The 19667-nt window shown below is 42.6% G+C and overlaps 2 protein-coding genes and 1 long non-coding RNA gene across 7 annotated transcripts in view; 2 read left to right on the forward strand and 1 right to left on the reverse strand.

Annotated features, from left to right (window-relative positions):
- LOC126996067 (organic cation transporter protein-like) overlaps positions 1-19667 on the forward strand; it is a 70546-nt gene that overhangs the window by 34626 nt on the left and 16253 nt on the right. The window lies entirely within an intron of this gene.
- LOC126996068 (organic cation transporter protein-like) overlaps positions 1-19667 on the forward strand; it is a 39444-nt gene that overhangs the window by 3524 nt on the left and 16253 nt on the right. Inside the window, exon 2 of one of the 3 annotated variants that reach the window (XM_050856138.1) lies at positions 15823-15925. The exons of 1 other annotated variant lie outside the window; for it this stretch is intronic. In XM_050856138.1, the coding sequence (XP_050712095.1) occupies positions 15869-15925 (57 nt within the window). In that variant the 5' untranslated portion in view covers positions 15823-15868. Of the gene's footprint in view, positions 1-15822; positions 15926-19667 lie in introns of those variants that run through there. One more of the 3 variants, XM_050856137.1, reaches the window with a different exon arrangement.
- The window catches only part of LOC126996069 (uncharacterized), a 10836-nt gene continuing 4294 nt past the window's right edge, over positions 13126-19667 (reverse strand). The window contains exon 2 of the long non-coding RNA XR_007750897.1: positions 13126-13461. This is a non-coding gene — a long non-coding RNA (uncharacterized LOC126996069). The remainder of the gene's footprint in view (positions 13462-19667) is intronic.

The following is a 19667-nucleotide window of genomic DNA, read 5'->3' on the forward strand; positions in this document are numbered from 1 at the left end:
CCGCCGCTCCGGCATACCAACACTGCCGAATCACGCGCCTTCGTCTTGTCATGACCGTCACCACGCTGGTAGTCGCCGATACCACGTAAACAGCGACTGTGAAAGAGGATCGAGGCGATGGTAACGGCTGCTACCAGGATGGTAAGGCCTTTGGGTAGGGTGCGTACCAGACGACTGTGAAAGCGGCCCTAAGTCCTGGAACAACCTGAGTGTTTGTTATGTTAAGAATGTTGGTGAGAAAAAGGTCAAGTGTGTGTGCTGTGGTCAAAGGGCCACCGTGGCCATCGGGGCGTGTTACAGTATGTGTTCGTGTTGGCTGGAGTACTGTTTGTAAGAGTGAAAATGTATGAATGATGTCAATGAATGTGTCGTGTAGTTGGCGTCTGTTTGGGGTTGGGGGCGTCAGCATCGGGAGGATCAAATGGGGAAATTGCAGTCCAGTCAATGTCAGGGAGATCACGTTTTCTTTTATATTTTTTTCGCTTTTAGCTAAGAGAACCCTCAGTAAAACCTAATTGCATTTGAATCTGTTGTTTACATATTCAAAACTCTAGAACTACACCCGATTCAAGATGGCGAATACCATACTAATCACTGCCAGTCCGCGTTTTTTTTTTTTTTTTTTTTTTTTTTTTTGTATTGCAGAATCCTCTTGGCAGTTAAGAGGAAAAAAATAGATTGAATAACTTTTGCTGCAAACTTTGTGCCCTTCACTGCGAGACGTGGTCGTGTTGTATTGCATTTTACGAGTATTTAGAGTATGAAATGTCTTGCGTCAGAGATTTTTTTTTTTTTCAGCAAAGGAAGTAGCTCAAGCCCGCTAATCACTGCCCCTATAAAGAAAAGAGAGTTTAGAAGAGTGGCCAAAAGGGATGTCAATTTCGGGCGGAGAGGCGTTCCAATGATTTTATGTTGCATCGCGTCATACAATGTTCTGGGTAACGTTCTCTGGCGTCCGTGTGGTCTGGCAGACATACATTCGCAACACAACATGAAAACAAATTAATCCAACTATAAATTCGCGCTATTATGAGTGTTCGCTCTTTTAGCTTTCCTTTGAGTGCGACGCGCGTTGAATGTTTCGAATATTGGTAATAACCCTTGAATTTTGTGTTATGTTACTAGTGTTGATCAAAAAGTAGACCATATGCACTTGTAACACTCATTGCTTGTTGTACTAATTGTGTTACATGAGAGGAAAACCATATGAGCTTTCAGTATGGTTGTGTTGTATTACTTTTATCTATTGCTTCATTTTATTTTCAAGTATTTAAGGAGAGAAAACGAGTACTTATATTCATGACTTCCTGTTCTCGAAATCACACAAAACCAAATAAAGTAAAAATAATAAACAAATGTAATAAAAAACAATAAACGCCGAAGACCTATTACTTTATTCATTGCTTTATCACTTTATTTCCAAGTGTTTAGGGGCAGAAAACGAACACTTGTATCCATTGTAGATATAAATGCTTCAGTCTGTCCTCATACGGCAAGTTTCTCACCCCTTGAATCATTTTTGTCATCCTCCTCCGTACAGATTCTATCATTCTGACTTGCGGTTCTCGAAATTAAACAAAACGAAATAAAGTAAAATAAATTAACAAACCTAATAAACAAACAAACAATCAGCGCCGCGTCCCAGCCAACCCGAACTCTACTATTTGTTGCAACTATTACTTTATGAAATCACGGAGGGAAGAATGTGATGCAATAAGGAATTAATGAAAAGTAATCGCCATTTCGAATAACTCTGCTGCTGAATTGATTAGTTTCGGTGATGGGCCGCGATATTGCAGCGCCGGCCGGTGAAAATAAAAGTGTATATGGGCTGAAGCTATTTTATTTTTGTTGATGTGTTTGTTTTCATATGTTCATTGTTAATTTGTTGGTTATTTCGTGGCTTTGTGTACTCAGTTGATTTGTCTTACATTAACTTTCTCATTTTTTTTTCTTTTTTTACTTTATTTCATCGTTTTCTTTTTCATCCTCTGCCTCTTTTCATTTTTTACCTCTTATTTTTTTCTTCTGCTTCTTTTTTCGTCGTCCTTTTCCTTTTTTTTTCTTTTTCTTCTTCTTTTTCTTCCTATTAACTCAGGCAACCCTATTTTGCTTTCAATTTAGCAGATGTAGGTGCAACTTGTGGGCAACTATTTCGGAACACGTTTTAAAGACCAGGCAATATCAAAACATGCAAATCTCCGTGTGTGTGTGTGTGTGTGTGTGTGTGTCTTGTGTGTTAGCCCTCTGAGGTCAGTAACATCTTGTGAGTGTTTGGGTGGGTGGTGGGTGGTGAAGGTTAGTATGATTAATCTTTCCTGAAGGTAGGTAAAGTTTGGGGCATACGCTGTAGCAGCGCGTGGCCTCGGTGCTTATCCATAACATTGGCCTTTGAGCCTGTGGTGGGAGGGAGCCCATTACCCCGGGACACAGGGCCAGTGTGACATCCGAGTTACCACAGTTTACCTTCCCCAGGTTTCCTCAGGTACCTATTTATCGACCGGCCCGAAAGGGAGGATGAACAGCTGGGTGAGCTGCACGCCAACTGCCCGGGCCGGGATTCGAAACCGGGGCCCGCGGAGTAGAAGCCAGGCACACTGACCACTAGACCACGGAGACGTATCCTTAGAGAGGTGGAAAAAGGCAAAGGGGGAGAAGAGAGAGTTAGGGAGAGAGGAGGAAGAGGTGAACGAGTGGGAGAAGAAGAGGGGGCAAAATTTCCGTGGACCTTCAGTCAAACTACGATTTCCGCTGGCGTGGCTCTCATTTCCGTGGTTTTTTGGCGTGTCCACGATCTCCCGTAGTTTCCGTAGAAATGAAATATGGGGCGGGGTAGAATGGGGGGAAACGCAAACGAGGGGGGAGGAGAGGGAGAAAAAAATGTGAAGGAAGAGGAGTAGGGAAGGGGGGAGTGAAATAAGTGGGGATTGAGGGAGTAGAAGGGTATGGGGGGTAGTGGGCGAGGAAACGAGCAGCAAATTGGCTAAGTGAACGGTTTCGGCCCAGCGTCGCCCCCTCATCGAATTACGAGTTGAGGCGGCAATTAATTTCTCGGTTTAATTCACGTACGAACCGCAATTCCCGGAGGACATATAACCAAGAGAGAGAGAGAGAGAGAGAGAGGGGGGGGGGGGGTGTAGTATGCGTGTGTGCCCAAGTAACAAATGCCAGAAAGAGAGAACCAGTTAGAGATATATAATTGTGACCTTTACCGGGGCAGGATCACACACACACACACACACACACACACACACACGCAGAGTAATTATCAAGATACGGTTTTATTTTGCAACTCGGTGACTGTCCAGCAAATTAAATCACTAAAGAGCGGCAACCCCATAATGAGCAAATGGGCTTTCTGTGGCCTGTCTTTTTTTATGTTTCCATGTTTCCTCCCACTCCTTTGGTACTGCAGGGTATTAATTAGTACTTACCTGTCCCCCTCTTTACCTGGTTCGTCACACTTGAAAGACTTGTTGACTGGTTTGGCTGTTTGTTCCGAGTCTATGTAGTTGGTTTATTGTGTTCTCTTTATTTTTACTAGACGAAGTGGTGGTGTTAAATCTCTCTCTCTCTCTCTCTCTCTCTCTCTCTCTCTCTCTCTCTCTCTCAGGCTTCCTTCGCGTTCGTAATCATCGCATTAATTAACATTTCCTAATTGCTAACATTACCGCATTTTATAACCACTAATTCGTTATACATTCTGCACTCCACCACCACAATTTGAAATACAACACCTGATTAATTACATTTGCTTTACCTCGCTGATCTGTCTCGTTAATAAAAAAAAGAAAATTACGAAATGTTGAATCAGTAAAACAAGTCGAGAAATAATTAAAATCTCACTGACGTCACATTTAGAACAGACCGTCAAAGCCAAGGCAGACACACAGACAGACAAAGACGGATAGCCAGACATAGACAGACAGACAGACAGATTAACTCTCATACAAACAGACGAAATAAAGAGACAGAACGACATGAAGATGATATTGTTACGCCACCCCCCGCACCACACTCCAAACACGGGCAGGCAGCGTGCCACAGAACAGCACACGGGTCGTGACTTGTGAACCCCAGAACACAAGGCGCGCGGCGTCGCAACCACCGACAGCGGCCCACACAGAACACCGAGGGAAGGAGGCACGAGGCAGGGCACAAAGATACACGTTCAACATTAATTCCTAGTTTAATGACAGGTTCCTCACACAGTACAGTAAATCTCAAGGGCACAGAACAGTTAATCAGGCACACAGGGGCACGACAGACTCGCACTCGCTCACGACGGGCGGGGCACGCAACTGAACACCCGCAAGCAGCCACCCGTCTCCTCAACCACCCCTCGGCGTCTCTCCCTCGCAATCAAAGACTATAAAAGATAGGAAAGCGTTAAAGAAAATGTGAGGCAGATAAAGACCAGCAGCGCCATCTGTTGAGCCGACGCCAAACTATATTAAGTACGTCGTCTGCGGATGTACGGTCTCCTCTTCATCTTGTGACCTTGTCGCTTTGTAGTTTGTATCATATGCTTAGATCTTATTTACGTTTTCATCATTCATTATGTATTATATGATTATTATATGCTACCTTTCATCAGTGGTGGGTGGTATAACCACAAAGACCATAGTTCATGAAGTGTAACTTTTTTTACACACACACACACACACACACACACACACACACACACACACACAGCTATTTACTTAACTAATTAGTGTAATTTGGACAAAGAAACAATGACATAAATGTGCAGTTCAGTTGTATTTGTCTAGAAAATTATATACAACAAATATATGCTGGCATGTAGATATATGGCACGCATTGTGCATTATAGAAAATGCATGAACACAGACACACAAGCAAAAGAAAATATGAGAAAGAAATATTGGTCGCATATTAGCTATACACAAAGTAGAGAAAGATAATAGGGCATTAATGCAATGGAATAATCTCAAGAATATAGGAATAAGAATAATAAAGAAAATTACACAACAAATAGACAAGTACAGTCACTTAGAAAAGTTAGAGACACGCCAGTCCTCCTCGGGTGAGCAGCTCGGCCCGCCCTTCCTGTCCGCCGGTTAAGTTGACTGTCTGGCTGCTCACCCGGGTCCTGCTACGGGCTGCCCAGCGCACCCGTGCCTCCGCCGCACGCACCTGCCGGCGAGGGCGCCCCCTTACACCCGCTACCGAAGTTTGCATTGCCTGAATCTCCCTTACCGGGCCGCCGTACGGTCAGAGGCCCGGTTCCCCATACATGGGGATTAATCTTATTAGAAACGAAAAAAAAAAAAAAAAAAAAGTTACATAATACTAGGCCATATAAATTGGTTTATACCTGTCTTACACAAGGGCATAACTTAAAGAAGAAGAGTAAAACAAACATGTGTAAGAAGCATAACTTATAGATTATCTGAAGTACACAGTGCAGCAGGAGGTGCTCATTGGTCTCCTCGACGGTCCTGGACCAGGAGCAGTGACTCCTTGGGCAGTGAGGGTCGGGGGCCAGGCGCAGGCGGTGTAGGTGAGCGCTGAGTCGTGTGTGGCCCAGGCGGAGGCGTGTCAGGTACTCCACGTGTCAAAGGTAAACAAACAGACAAGGGGTCTTGGTCTTGGTCAAGGAGACTATAGAACAGGAGAGGGGGCCTCTATGGGAGACCGTGGGCGGGTGTTGGTGTATGTCGGTTGCAACAGATGGCGCAGGAGCAGCTTTGTTTACATCCAGGCGCCTCCCCCCCACCAGACCCACCCCAACCCCTAGAACCAATCAGCAGTGTTGCTACATGGGATCAAGCAGCAAATGTTGCTACTTTTTTTCTTCAGTCTGGTTATTTCCCATTTTAAATAAAAAAAAGAAAGGTAGATAAATATTAAAATGAACAGTAGGAACTATATATACTGTATATATTTACTAGGTAGATATAGCCTGACTGCATGTCATGAGTAATGCTATTATTGTTATATTATTATACCACAATTATATTACTTTTTCTGCATGTGTGGTTAGATGTGTTTTATGTGTTTAACCTTTCTGTATACATACTGGAATGAACCAAGGAATTGTAGCCCTACTGCCGTTCTTTAAAACTATGTGATCATGTTTTTTCTTCCAAACTCATTGTTTTAGCACGCACGCTGACTTCCATCAGTAATGATGATATATATACATTGAGTCATTGGTTTGTAGGTGGAAAGAGTGGGTGAATATAATTATCTCGGTCTAACTTATACTGTTTATTATACCGCTATTCGCAGAAATATCTTTCTCTGCTCCGATGGCAACGCTGCCTCGTTCAAAAATCATAACACCGCCGCGGCCGCCACGTTTACCAGCCGGAGCCTCAAATCATGTCCCTTTGTGGTGATAAAGAGGACACAGCCTGGTGTGAAGCTACATTTATTACGGAAGGATGCCACCCGGGGTAAGTGATATATATATAAATAATGATAATGTGGAAATTCTAATTTTCACGCTGACAGTTCTGAACTTGCTAACTGCATGCCTCCCCTCCTCCCGCGGCAAGAGGCCGAATGGCCTACACACGGCAGCTCCAGATTCCTCCCCATTACCACCTGTCAGCCTCGTCCATGTAGCTATCCAGTCTACTCTTAAAACAAGCTATCGTCCCTGCACTCACTATGTGATTGCGGAATCTATTCCATTCCCCCACCACCCTATTATTAAACCAATGCCTGCCCATTTCCCTCCTAAATCTATACTTTTCTAATTTAAGTCAATTACTGCATGTTCTATCTTGCCAAACATCTTATGCAAAAGTTAATCAGCATATCTCCACTCTTTCATCCCTTAAACTGATAAACTGGAACAGCCTTCCATTGTCCGCATTTCCTCCTGCCTATAATTTGACCTTCAAGAAGAGTGTATCAAGACTCTACTTTTGTCTGTTTGGGAGTGGTGAGTGGGGCTTTTTTTTCTAGTACGCTTTGTTGCTCTTGAGCTGTCTCCTTTGTTTAAAGAAAATAATAGTTAATTAAATGGAAGTTGGCCGCCAATGCTTCCAACACATTTTGGTGCCATATCTACAAGTGGCTGGTGACTGTAAGCATCTCAGCAACCTGCATGCATCTATGCCATTCCTATCATGGTGCATGGAGCAAGCTTCACATAACACTCAGACAGAGACAGTTTAATTATGGTTACATATCAGACTCAGTTTATTGCTCAGTCTATTAGGTGCAGTGCTGTTAATATTGTTAGTGGTAGTATTAGTACAATTAATGTATTTATTTTAATTAATTTATCAATATTTATTTATTATATTCTTAGTGTTTGAAAATTCCAATACTAGCATTAAAATGAACAAAAATATCAGAAATATATTTATACTCATTAATTATTATTGCTTTTCTTATTATTACTTCCTTCAATGTCCTGGCACTTTGACATCTAGTGTTTTTCTGTCTAGCAGCCAAAATTGTGGTCTTTCTGAATGTGTATGTCCTAAGTCTTCATTGGTGTATCTAGCTATATAACAAAAATCTGCATCTCTCTCTCTTCTCACCCAGTTGTCCCCGTACATCCTTTCAGTATCCAAAGAATTTCAATCCACATCTTGTAATCACTCAACTAATGCAGTGCAATCCTCATCTCTGTATTTTACCGTGTGGACATACTCTTTCCTTCCATGTTCCACTGTCGTATGTTATTCCACATCTAACACAACCACATCCCAACAGATCTGAACACGTCCGATATCATCCAAGAGAATGTGGCAGCTGAAGGGGGAGAGGCCAAGGGTGAAGACATTTAGCCACCCCCCCTGAAGTACATGGCATCATTCAACCCTCTTGATGAGCTGCAGGAATGTGCTTCCCATTGCAGTGCACCAGCTCCATGTACTGATTTTGGTATGAATACTTCATCTAGTGTTTGTTGATTGTTGTGTTATTAATCTAATTATGACTTCACAAAATAGACTGTGCAAGTCACTTGACACATGCCCTGCTCAACATCACTTTTAAGTTGTAGAATTCCTTCATATGGATGCTGATTTATGTATCCTGAAATGATTGGATATTGATTGTCTTAACATTTTTTTTTTTGTCCATGATCACTGAACCATGTTACGGTATGTCTTTGGGTGCAGATCCAGGAAATTAGTTTTTGGGAGGACGTCAGACTTTTTGCGGGTGGAAGGAGCATTAGCATTACCAATTAGCCATTCTCGGCAGTCCTGGTCTTGAAAAACTGGTGGAGTGACCTAAATCAATGGGTATAACGGCCTGGACTTTGTGCCAAAGCATTGTTTTAGTGAGCTAGTTTTCCTGTATCACTCAGGAACATTGATCCACCAATGTAGCTATGTCTTATAATATATCTATCCTTTACAGTCTGATGGTGCATCCTTCTAGGTTGTCAAGTTTTAGTAGCTACTCATGAGAAGTATTCCTTATAATGATCATTGATTTCCAGATGGTTTGCACTAAAAAAAGTGTCGTGTAACCTGCCGCAAATAATAATCAGCTGTAGTCAACCCTTGCTTTAAAGAACCAATATGGAGGAAGGGGGTGATGTTATATCCAAAAATCTTTACATCTGAAGTATCCAACCTTTTTGTGTATTATAAACATTTTTTGTTACATGAAATTAAAAGTTCAAATTTTCCATACATTATTCTTTTTTCCTTGTATTTGATGATTAATCTTGACATGTATTTCCATTATCAGTAGGTAATATATAGTAACAAGACAATAATACACATTATAACAATGTATATATTATAGCCCAATGAGTGCACGAGATCATTTACCTCATCAGTGACGCCAAGTCCAGGAGTCCTTCCCTAAATTCTTTGCCCAAATTTGTGACACCAAGTATAATAACTAGTTTTAGTGACCATTTGCATCCAATTTTCACTTTGATTAAAAAATTGCCTCTCAACAGGTGTGAACTTGATGGGGTTGGAGGAAACTCGACTCGGCCATCAAGCTCATCACAATATAGTAAGGAACCTCTTGTTCTCAGTGATAATTTATCCTCTTTAGTTACTATTCCGTGTTGCTTTAATCACAACTAATGTGTTGGAAACATTACAGCTTAATAACATACTTCACATCTCTGCATACAAATTGAGTTCAATATTTAACTGTTACACCAGTAGGCTTCATATCTCAAAAAAAAAAGTATGTAAAAAGGTTGAAATTTTGAATGATATATTTAAACTCTTTATTATGTTTCTATGGGTGTAGATGATTAGTCGAGTGATCAGCATATGGGTCTGATGTTTTTGATAGCATAGGTTCAAATTTTGCCATAGGCTGGCATTTGATAGTAACAGTAGTGTCCACAGATATCTACCTGTTTCTTGTTTATCCTGTTCCACTTTAAACCATCACTGGCCAATCTTTGAAGAGGTAGCATAACCTTGAAGTGCCACTAACAAACCTTTGTCCATTCTTCTGATGTGATCCTTTTTTATTTATTTATTTATTTTTTTTTTCCCACCTGCCTATAGCGTTCAGGCGCCTGGCGGCCCAGGCCCGTCATGATGCAGGCTTTTTTTTTATAGTGGTGCCATTTAGTATTGGCTCATGCTGCCGCCAGAACTCATTCTTGATTCACTTGGATGGTTTAGCAGGGCTTAGGTATGACTAACATTGCAGAAACAGGGAATTTTATATTTTTAGTGTGGCAACACATTGACAAATGTTTTAGTATGGACTGAACATCAAAGATATATATGGTAAATGGGTGCTTGTAGATCTTGACATTATATCTGTCAAGAGTCTCCAGTTGTATCCTCTCCCCCATCTCTCCTGAAAATATTACTCTTGTCAGGCAATCTAAGTGAAGCCTTCCATCGATGCTGGCGTGCAGACATAATGTCAATGCTTAGATTCACTGTCCTTATAGCACTGAAAATAATGCAATTACATGCACATATTTTATTATTTAGAATTGTGATTAATTGTGATTAAATATTTTTTCATGTATTTTCAGACATGAAAAGTGAAAACAACAGTCTGTCGTCTGCACCGGGGGCAAGGCAGCTCAAAGCCCAGGCTGTTACAAATCCTGGGCAGTTTTTGCCCAGAGCCAGCAATTTTTAGATCCAATAGGGATGGATTTTTATGAGGTCAGGTTCAACATGCTGCAAGATGCCAAGATCTAAGCCTAGTAGGAGATATGGGTTACAAGAGAGGAGGTTTGCTCTGGCCTTATACTATCAAAGTCCAAATGCTAATAGATTTCTGAGCACAGTATTTCACTTGTCTTCAGTTTCAACACTTCAATCATGACTCAGGGGTATTTCAGTACATGTTGGCTGGAGCAAACAGACTCTGACAGCCCTGCAGCAAAGAGCACAGGCTTTGTCAAAAGAAGAGAAACCGTGGGATTTGCCATTATTTAGTATTACTCTTTTTTTCCCATATACTTTGCCAAATATTGCAAGTAATGCACCATTGTTGGGCTTGCTTGTTATAAATCATATCTTGTTCAATTAACAAGCTTTGGGTGTCTGCCACTTTCCAGTTGTAATGCAAGGAATCATTTATCTTCCCTGCTAGATATCACACATAATGCACCATTGTTGGTTTTGCCTGTTATAAATCAGATCTTGTTCAGTTAACAAGCTTTAGGTGTCTGCCACTTTCCAATTGTAATGCAAGGAATCCCCTGCCAGATATCGCATGTAATGCACCATTGTTGGTTTTGCCTATTATAAATCAGATCTTGTTCAGTTCACAAGTTTTGAATATCTGCCATTGTTTATTTCAGGTGTAATGCTTGGAAGCATTTGTTCTCTTCCCTACCCAACAGTATGCAATGCTTTATTGTGGATTTTGCCTGTTATATTTAATCTTGTTCAGGTAGCAAGCTTTTGGTGTCTGCCTTACCTAATATGTCCTGCAGTGACACTTGGCTTGGTTTCATAATGTGAAATACAGCATGTAATTTCATCACACTAAGTGTCTATCATCACGTGTCTGGCATCATTAATGTGGCTTCCAGGAGTAATCTTGTTTGTATTACAGCTTGCAAATTTTTTTCTGCTTTATGTGATATACATAATCACATAGGTATGATTTACAAAATGTAATGGCAGTTGATATTCTTGACTAATGCCTCATAAACCTTGTGAAAAATAATGCTTTTTTGAGGGGGGGTGGGGGGGGCAGAGAGTGGTTTGTTTGGTTGGCCAGTTCAAGGAGTTTCATATCAAATGATTTTATTACATCCAACTTTAATGTGTGCTAAAAACATATATTTTATTACATCCAACTTTAATGTGTGCATAAAACATATATTTTATTACATCCAACTTTAATGTGTGCTTCCTGCAATAAATGCTACATGTTTACTGATGTAGCCTATGAAATACATATCACTCTCTGCCCTGTAATTTGGTGTGTCACATACTGCAGCATAACTTTCCTGCTATTTTCTTACTCTATGAGTTGCCTTATTTTGTCTCATTTGCTTTTATCATATGTGCCTCCGCTGCATAATTGTGTCTACTGAGCTTAATATCTTCATGACCCTGACACCAAGGTCAGAGCTTGTGAGATCATACCGTGTCCTACATCCCATTTTCACCTCCAGGCTCGGCTGTCTCCCAGGACCACCAAGTTATTGCATTCCATTTAAGACAACTCATGTGTTACCTTCTTAATGTCCTCCATCATGTATTTCAGCATGTTTTATGATGCTTTCCTCTTATATTGGTGTGCCTTGCAACATTTTTATACAGTTTTCATTGTATATAACGCACCATTGTTGGTTTTGCCTGTTATAAATTGGGTCATGTTCAGTTAACAAGCTTTGAGTGTCTCCCATTGTTTATTTCAGTTGTAATGCTTAGAAGCTTTTGTTCTCTGCCTTGTCAAGCAGTATGCAATGCTTGCCAATATCTGGCACTTGTACAGTTAGTATGATATTTTTACTCAGCTAAGAGCATTTTGCAAAAGGTCAGCATGTGGCCTCGGTACTCATCTCTGTAACATTAGCCCATGAGCCTGTGGTGTTAGGGAACCCATTACCCTGGGACACAGGACCAGTGTGACATCCGGGTTACCACAGTTGCAAAGGCATTATAGTAATTTAGCATGCATAGAATGTTGTATGGTTTGCTTGTATTTCACACACACACACACATATATATATATATATATATATATATATATATATATATATATATATATATATATATATATATATATATATATATTAGCAAATGCTTTCAACATCATATTTTTCCTAACATCATATTTTTCCTAAAAAAACAAATTGATATAGTGTAGATAATACCTAATAAAACATAAGAACAAATATATTTTTCTTTACCCCATTAGTAAATCATTTTACAATGAAATAAAATAAGTGAAGGCTGGATAGGGTGCTGTCCCTGAAAAGTGACGTTTTGGTGGGCTGCAATAGATGGCTACTACATACCACTATCTCTTGGTATATAGTCTCTTTGGTCTTGGTCCTGGGTGTCGATATTACACCAATGCCATCTAGCGAGCCGACGCCAGCTGCTCACAGAGTTTCGTTCAACTTTCTTGTCTTTCTTTTATAGTCTTTGCTCGCTACTCTCCTGCCCCGGCCGCCGCCGCTCCCCTCTCTCTCTCTCGTCCCAACACGTTGCACGGCTCACCCCCGACTCTTGCACCATGCTAAGTTAACATTGCATCATGCTACGATTTCATCACATTACACATGCAATCACACACATACAACACATTTGTAACAATATTAAATTGAAGAAAATCACACCGAGAGACAGGAAGGAAAAAAGAGAGATGAAACAGAAAAGAAAAATATAGACGAAAGACAAACAGAATAGTGAGGTAATGAATGGAACACCTCGGCCAATTACAGGAGATTAATCAGACTAATTTTAGAAAGATGAAACACAGTAGCGGTAAATGAGACCGGTGAGAGAGAGAGAGAGAGAGAGAGAGAGAGAGAGAGAGAGAGAGAGAGAGAGATTAAAGTGATAGAAAATCAGAAGTAGATTGAGAGAAAAATAGATAAATACAGAGAGAAAGTGAGAGATGAATATAGAGATAAAGTGAGATACAGATTAATGGAGGGAGATGGAAAAACAGAAAAAAAGTATAGATAGAGAGGAATAGATAAAAGATAGATAGATAGATAGATTTAACTTTCATATATCTATTTTTATATTTTTTGTTTCAAATTTATGCCATTCTGACGTAGAATTTTCTCAGGAAGACGATGGTGGCTTCGGTTTTTTCTTAATATTAAATGGTAGTGTCAGGAAGGTGGGCGGGAGTGAGGCGTGTGCAGGCGTGAGTTTTAGATGAGCTGGGCACAGCATCATGGCCGCCGCGCCGCGCTGCTGGCGTCACCCATCCCACCACGGCGGGGTAAGGGACGCGCTCTCCATATAACCCTGTGTTCCAAATCCGAGCACAGCAGCTGTGGGCCGAATAGTTATGGTCTGCATGAGCCAAGCACTGCTGCCACCAGAACTGAAAATCAGAGTTGGTTGCCATAAGTCTGTAGAAATCTGTAGACCCAGAATTATTTTGCCTACAGTCTGGGGCCTGTACCAAGAGTCACGAAGGTTTTGCGACGAAGATCGAAGGGAAGGACGGTGCGTACCTATAGTCACTAGCATTTTTGGAACGAAGGTCTGCGGGAGAGACGAAGGGAAGGCAAAGTCTACCCCGTGTCTTCCCTCAGACCTTCGAGAAAAAATATGTTTATTTTCCAAATTTGGCGTGGTAGCTGGAAGACTGGATATTTCTGGTGACATTATTAAGCCCTAACACGGCCATCCTCCCGTCTGGCTCCCCCGCCACTGTTTCCGTAACTTTAATTTTCTCACGTTCCTCCTGCGGCTGCATCTCATCTTCGTCTTTAAGTTTTCCGTCGCTAAGGCCATGCCCTCCCCCAGCACCACCAATGGCATGTCCTCAGCAACGACGAGACAAAAAGTAAAGATGTGATGGGCAACGAGGGAGAGTGGAGAGAAAAAAAACTTAAAACCAAAGGAAGCTGTTGACTTCAAGCACAATAACTTCCCATAAGCAAACAACACAGTAAAATGAAATCAAAGGCGGTGAAAAAACATAACCTCGCTGCAGCTGATAATATAAGAAGGCTGTGAGTGTGTGTGTGTGTGTGTGTGTGTGTGTGTGTGTGTGTGTGTGTCCGCCAAGGATCGACCATTAATCCATTCGTTACCATTATTATCAATTTGACAGTGAGTGTGGGCGTACGGGACTCTATTCATCGGGGGGGCTAAACTCTGCCCGAAAAATATTTTTCCTGTAACTCAAGCAGTTATAAGTAAATAAATAAATATATGATAATCAAGGTTAATTGCTAAATCTGACCCATATATACATTTGTTACGTAAAACCTAAAGTTTCAAATTGAACTGAGTAGTGATAATGGCTATTCTTTTTAATGTAATACTAACTACATAAAGGCTGTTACTGATATATATTACAAAAGTATAAGTATAATATTAATACTTAAAAATTGCAGTAAATTATAATTCATTTTTCATGATAAATAAAAACATCATTAGAAGAATAAAATGCCAATTTTTCAATCAATAATAAGGTTAAGGCCTACAAAAAAAGTTGGAAAAAATATTTCTCACGTCCATTTTTTTTTCCCAGACATCTATAATTTTGTTCATATTTTCTTCAATTACTCAGTGGCATATTCTCTTTCTGTGTTGATAAGTGCTGGGCAGCTAGTTCTTGTTTGACCCATGGGGCTGCGGAGGGAGGTTTTCAGCCTACGAGGTCCACTAAAGGCCTCTCTGCTGAATATAGTGTACCGGTACTAGACACGTATGTACGGTTTATGAGCCAGCCCATTATTACGTATGGGTGTTCAGCTCAGCCTGTCAGCACTAGCTTATAGTTAATTTATAAATAGAAAGAACTAACAAATATTTAAAAAGACAGAAAATGACAGTTTTGGCCTATCGATTCTTAAGGGAAATTAAAAGTAAAATATCCCATATGAAAAATCACTCAAGGGCTGGATTCAGCTCACGAGCCGCCAGTTCCATAGTCTTGCTAGGCGGCTACGATGGCTACTCTGCCCGAAAAACCTTTGTCTGCCCAAATCTGGGAGGGCTTGAGCCCCCCAGCTCCCTATCCCCACCCTTCCGGCTCGTACGCCTCTGACTGCTGTATTAGTGACATTGGTGAGCTAGCGAGACGGTGGGACCGGGACGACTATTTTTAGTTTGAGGAAAGTTGGCAAGCAAAGATTGATCAGATAGACCTCCGATTAAAATTGTGTTGTGGCGGAAATTCAGGCCAAGACCACTCTGCCCTGGGCCGGCACGCATGTTCCTGAAGCGTCTGCGTGATGGGCATCTCCCCTCGCTGCTGAGCCGTGGCTGACGCGGGGCGTAGCTCACAAGCTAACCACGTAATCCTCTTCTAATTATACACATTGTATTTCCCTTATTATCTCAACATAAGTCGGGCCGGGTTCTGAACACGGTTACAGTTCAGGAATATGTGGCCGGTTCAGACTTTAGCCTAACAGGCTGCAGCCGTGAGCTCAGTAAATAAAGTTTAATTATCACAGCACACACCCGTCAGTGCCTTGATCAGGAATGCAGAAGACTGAGGGCCAATAATTCTGAGCTCTAAGCACAAGAGTTACATGCAGGGCGGCCATGCCTCTGCACACACTGTCATACTGTCATCACGTATAATTATGTGTGTCAGAGTTGTTGTGTATTATGCTCTTTTGGGGTCCTTCTCTTCTCAACCAAGGGTGTGATGACCAGGGGAACGCCAGGGGCCCGCGTTTCCGTTGTTCCTGATTGGTGTCCTCTCACTCATTCCTCGCAGGTGATTATCGTCCCCTCCCAAGCCTCTTCCCCCACGAGGCTTGGTTATGAGTTGCCGCCTCAGGGTTGGCCCCGCCGTGACGGCCCGCTGGATCCACCCCGAGGTAAGTAATTAAATGAGGTACTCACAGAAGGCTGTCTCCGCATACCTGGTTCATATGGCGTCTAAAGGCACCTGAATTTTTCATATATTAAAACATTACTAAAGGTGCGGCCTTATCTCCTCCCCAACCTCCCCGAGCTCCTGAGCTGTGTTGGCAAATTTTGTTCATCTTGCCACGTGTTGCTTTTGAATCTTCTTAAAAGAAGTCATCTTGGCGACAGCCGTGGGTGCCGCCCTTGAGGTGTCTGAGTCCACCCCTGGGCCAGCATTAAACAGCGCCGCCTATCTCGGGTGTTGCCATGGACGAAGGCCCTGGGCCAGCATTAAGCAGCGCCGCCTATCTCGGGTGTTGCCATGGACGAAAGATAAGGACAACGGAAATGTTTCTTGTTACCAGGACAAAACGTGATTATTGGGAACGAAACACTTGGGAACGTAGAGGTATACGTCTACCTAAGACAATCAATGAGTGTACATCCAACACAAAAAAATAAATCAAGAAGATAAGTAGAATGGGATGGATCCTTTTTGGTTAACATAAAATCATGACAAACAACTTCCCGCGCTCCCTCAAGAAAAATGAACGAATCATCTCGGGTAAAAAGGTGTCATTTAGGGTAGAATGTCGCCGGCTCGGAGCACCTGTGTGAAAGCGTACTTAAAGGAGCCCCGGACAGGACACTGTTATGCAGTAGTGCCCCAGCCTCCGTCAAGACCGGGTGTAATCGGCCCGCTCCCAGTGGTGAGTCCTGTGTGTGTGTGTGTGTGTGTGTGTGTGTACATTATACAGACAGACACAGAAGAAACAGAAATAATGACCAAAGCAATCCATTCCTTTTCTTTTTCACGGCCCAGGAGGCGGGTCGGGGCACCATGATATACAAGGAAACAAGTCTTCAACGTTTGAGAACACTGCGTGCGATTAACTTATTCTGGGGTCGACTGAGTTTAAACAACTCTTCAGTACGTACGCTGGATACCGTCAGACATAATTATATATACACAGTCTTTTTTTATTTAATTTCCTTCTCTTCTCTTTTCCCCTCCCCCTTCCCTACCTCCCCAGCTCATCATCATCTCATCCCTTCCTCCAATGAGCGCGTAATCGGCTCACTTCCTAAACTGCTTCATCAGCTGATGTTCGAGGCTTTGTTGGAGTGCTCCATCTTGTCAGTCGAGTCAGAAGCGTCCTCGGGGGAGCTGGGCGGTATTGGGTTGCGGGGTGGGGAGGGCGGGGAGGCGTGTGGGTGGCCTGGGGAAGGGAGGGTGTGGCATTATGGAGCGTGGATGTAGCTATAGTGACAGTATAGTCATTCCAATAACGACTCCTGCAATCTGTACAGCCCACGTCAGGCCCAGAGGCTACATACAGGCTGGACACACGGATGCCCGGGACGACCAGAACAAAGTCCTTGGCTCATTTTAGTCATTCTTCCCTGTATTGCCTCGCGGGAGTCTGTATCCTTCCTGTAATAGCGGCCCAAAAAATGAACAGCACAGTCCCAGTGAAGCTTAACCAGCGCATCGTGCAGCACTCGCAGTGATCGTCCAGCTATGGTGCAGCATTCGTGCAGCTTTCGCGATAGGTCGGGCAGCACTCGTGCAAAGATCGGGCACGAAATTAAAATATTGACCGCTACAACAGCTGCCCGACCGCTGTCCGACAGCTGCACAGCAGCTTCCTGATAGCTGCCCGGCAAATCGTTCACTTGAGCGAATGCTGAACGATGGCTAAACGAATGATGCCCGACATGTCATCAACGCGCGGGTCGTTTGGCAACTTTGCAGCCCGTTGGCTACAAAAAACGCCACTACGCTCACTTCCCCTCGTAGTCTTGCAACCGAACTTGACGTCCTGATACTCCTTGTGTGCTGCACTTGCACAACCGTCTGACATCATGGCTTTCGTCCCGAGATCGCCTATGTGTGAATAGGGTTTTAGGGTGCGGCCTTAAGCCGTCATTTAGCTATCAAGAATTACCCTAGACCGAGCAAGAATTTCCCCAAATCTAGCGAAATTCATGCGTTTCTTGATCTAGCGCGTCAGATATTCAAGAATCCCCCCCAAAAAAAATTCTTGACAAGAATCAAGGGTCCCGCGCAAGCCGCGGCGGAACCGGTACGGCCACTTTCTTGCTGGCCGCACCTCCTTTTTAAGGCGTCATCTTGCGATATCTGGCGTTCTTGACCCCCGGCCCATTCTTGAGACTTGTTTTTCACCTCCCACCCGTGATCCGCCAGAGCACTCTTTTTTGCTCATATGACTGGATGAATCAACACTTTCTCATTTTGTCACTCGTCAAGGACAACACGCGTTAGTTTAATCACTATTACGAGATGTACAGTTCATGAGGAACATTATTGACAAATGGCATCGTTTCATTTTCTTGTCTCTAATGATGACGATGATGTTTTCTTACCGGAAAGTTTTTACTTATCTTTAAAATGTTCTGTGGTGCAGCAGTAATACATCAGTAACCTCGTGAACTCTATATCCACATCCACCTGGCAGGGTTACCTATAGGATTCTTCTCGAGAATTAGGGGGGATTTTTGAAAATCTGACGCGCTAGAGCAAGAAACGAAGGAACTTCGGTAGACTTTGGGAAATTCTTTCTCGGTCTAGGGTAATTCTTGATCCCCAGATGACGGCTTTAGGCCTATGGCGATGACCATTTCCTGAGCTTCCTATGGGTAACCCTGCCAGGTGGGGGTGGATATAGAGTTCACGAGGTTACTGTTGCGTTAATTACTACTGCACCACAGAATATTTTAAAACATCATTGTAGGATAACTAAGAACTTTCCGGTATGAAATCATCATCGTCATCATTAGGCAAGAAAATGAAACAATGCCATTTGTCAATATTTTGTCGAGAAAAGGACGTTTTAAGAAATTCCGTCGCATGCAGTGACGCTAAGCAGCGAGGGAAATGTTCCTCATGAACTGTACATCTCGTAATAATGACTAAATTAACGCGTGTTGTCCTTGAGTGACAAAATAAAAAAAATGTCGATTCATCTACTCATAAGAGCAAGAAAGAGGGCTGTGGCGGATCACGGGTGGAAGGTGAAAAACAGTCAAGAATGGGCCGGGGGTCAAGAACGCCAGATATCCCCAGATGACGCCTTGAGCTACTCCCCAACCTCCCCGAGCTCCTGAGCTGTGTTGGCAAATTTTGCTCATCTTGCTACGTTTTGTCTTTGAATCTTCTTAAAAGAAATCATCTTGGCGACAGCCGTGGTCGCCGCCCGTGAGGGCCGCTGAGTCCGTCCCTGAGCTAGCATTAAACAGCGCCGCCTGTCTCGGGTGTTACTATGGACGAAGGGAAAGGACAACGGTAATGTTTCTTGTTAGCAGGTTAATAGGATAGTTCTTAAACATCTATCAACTTCTGACCTTCTTTCTGATCACCAGTGCGGATTCCGCAAGGAGCGTTCTATACTGGCGATCTTCTTGCCTTCCTATATAATTGACTCCTGGTCTTCCTCTCTTAGCCGTTTTGATGAAACTTTTGCTGTTGCCTTAGATATCTCGAAATATTTTAACAGAGTCTGGAACAAATCTCTGATTTTTAACCTACCCTTCTATGAATTCTGTCCCTCTCTCTGTATGTTTATCTCCAGCGCCCTTTCAGACCGATCTGTCTCCGCCGTGGCAGTCGGTCACTATTCTTTCCCTAAATCTATTAACAGCGGTGCCCCGCAGGACTCTGTTCTAACTCCCATTCTCTATCTATTGTTC

The sequence above is a fragment of the Eriocheir sinensis genome, chromosome 9 (assembly GCF_024679095.1).
Source record: "Eriocheir sinensis breed Jianghai 21 chromosome 9, ASM2467909v1, whole genome shotgun sequence".
NCBI classification, from domain to species: domain Eukaryota; kingdom Metazoa; phylum Arthropoda; class Malacostraca; order Decapoda; family Varunidae; genus Eriocheir; species Eriocheir sinensis.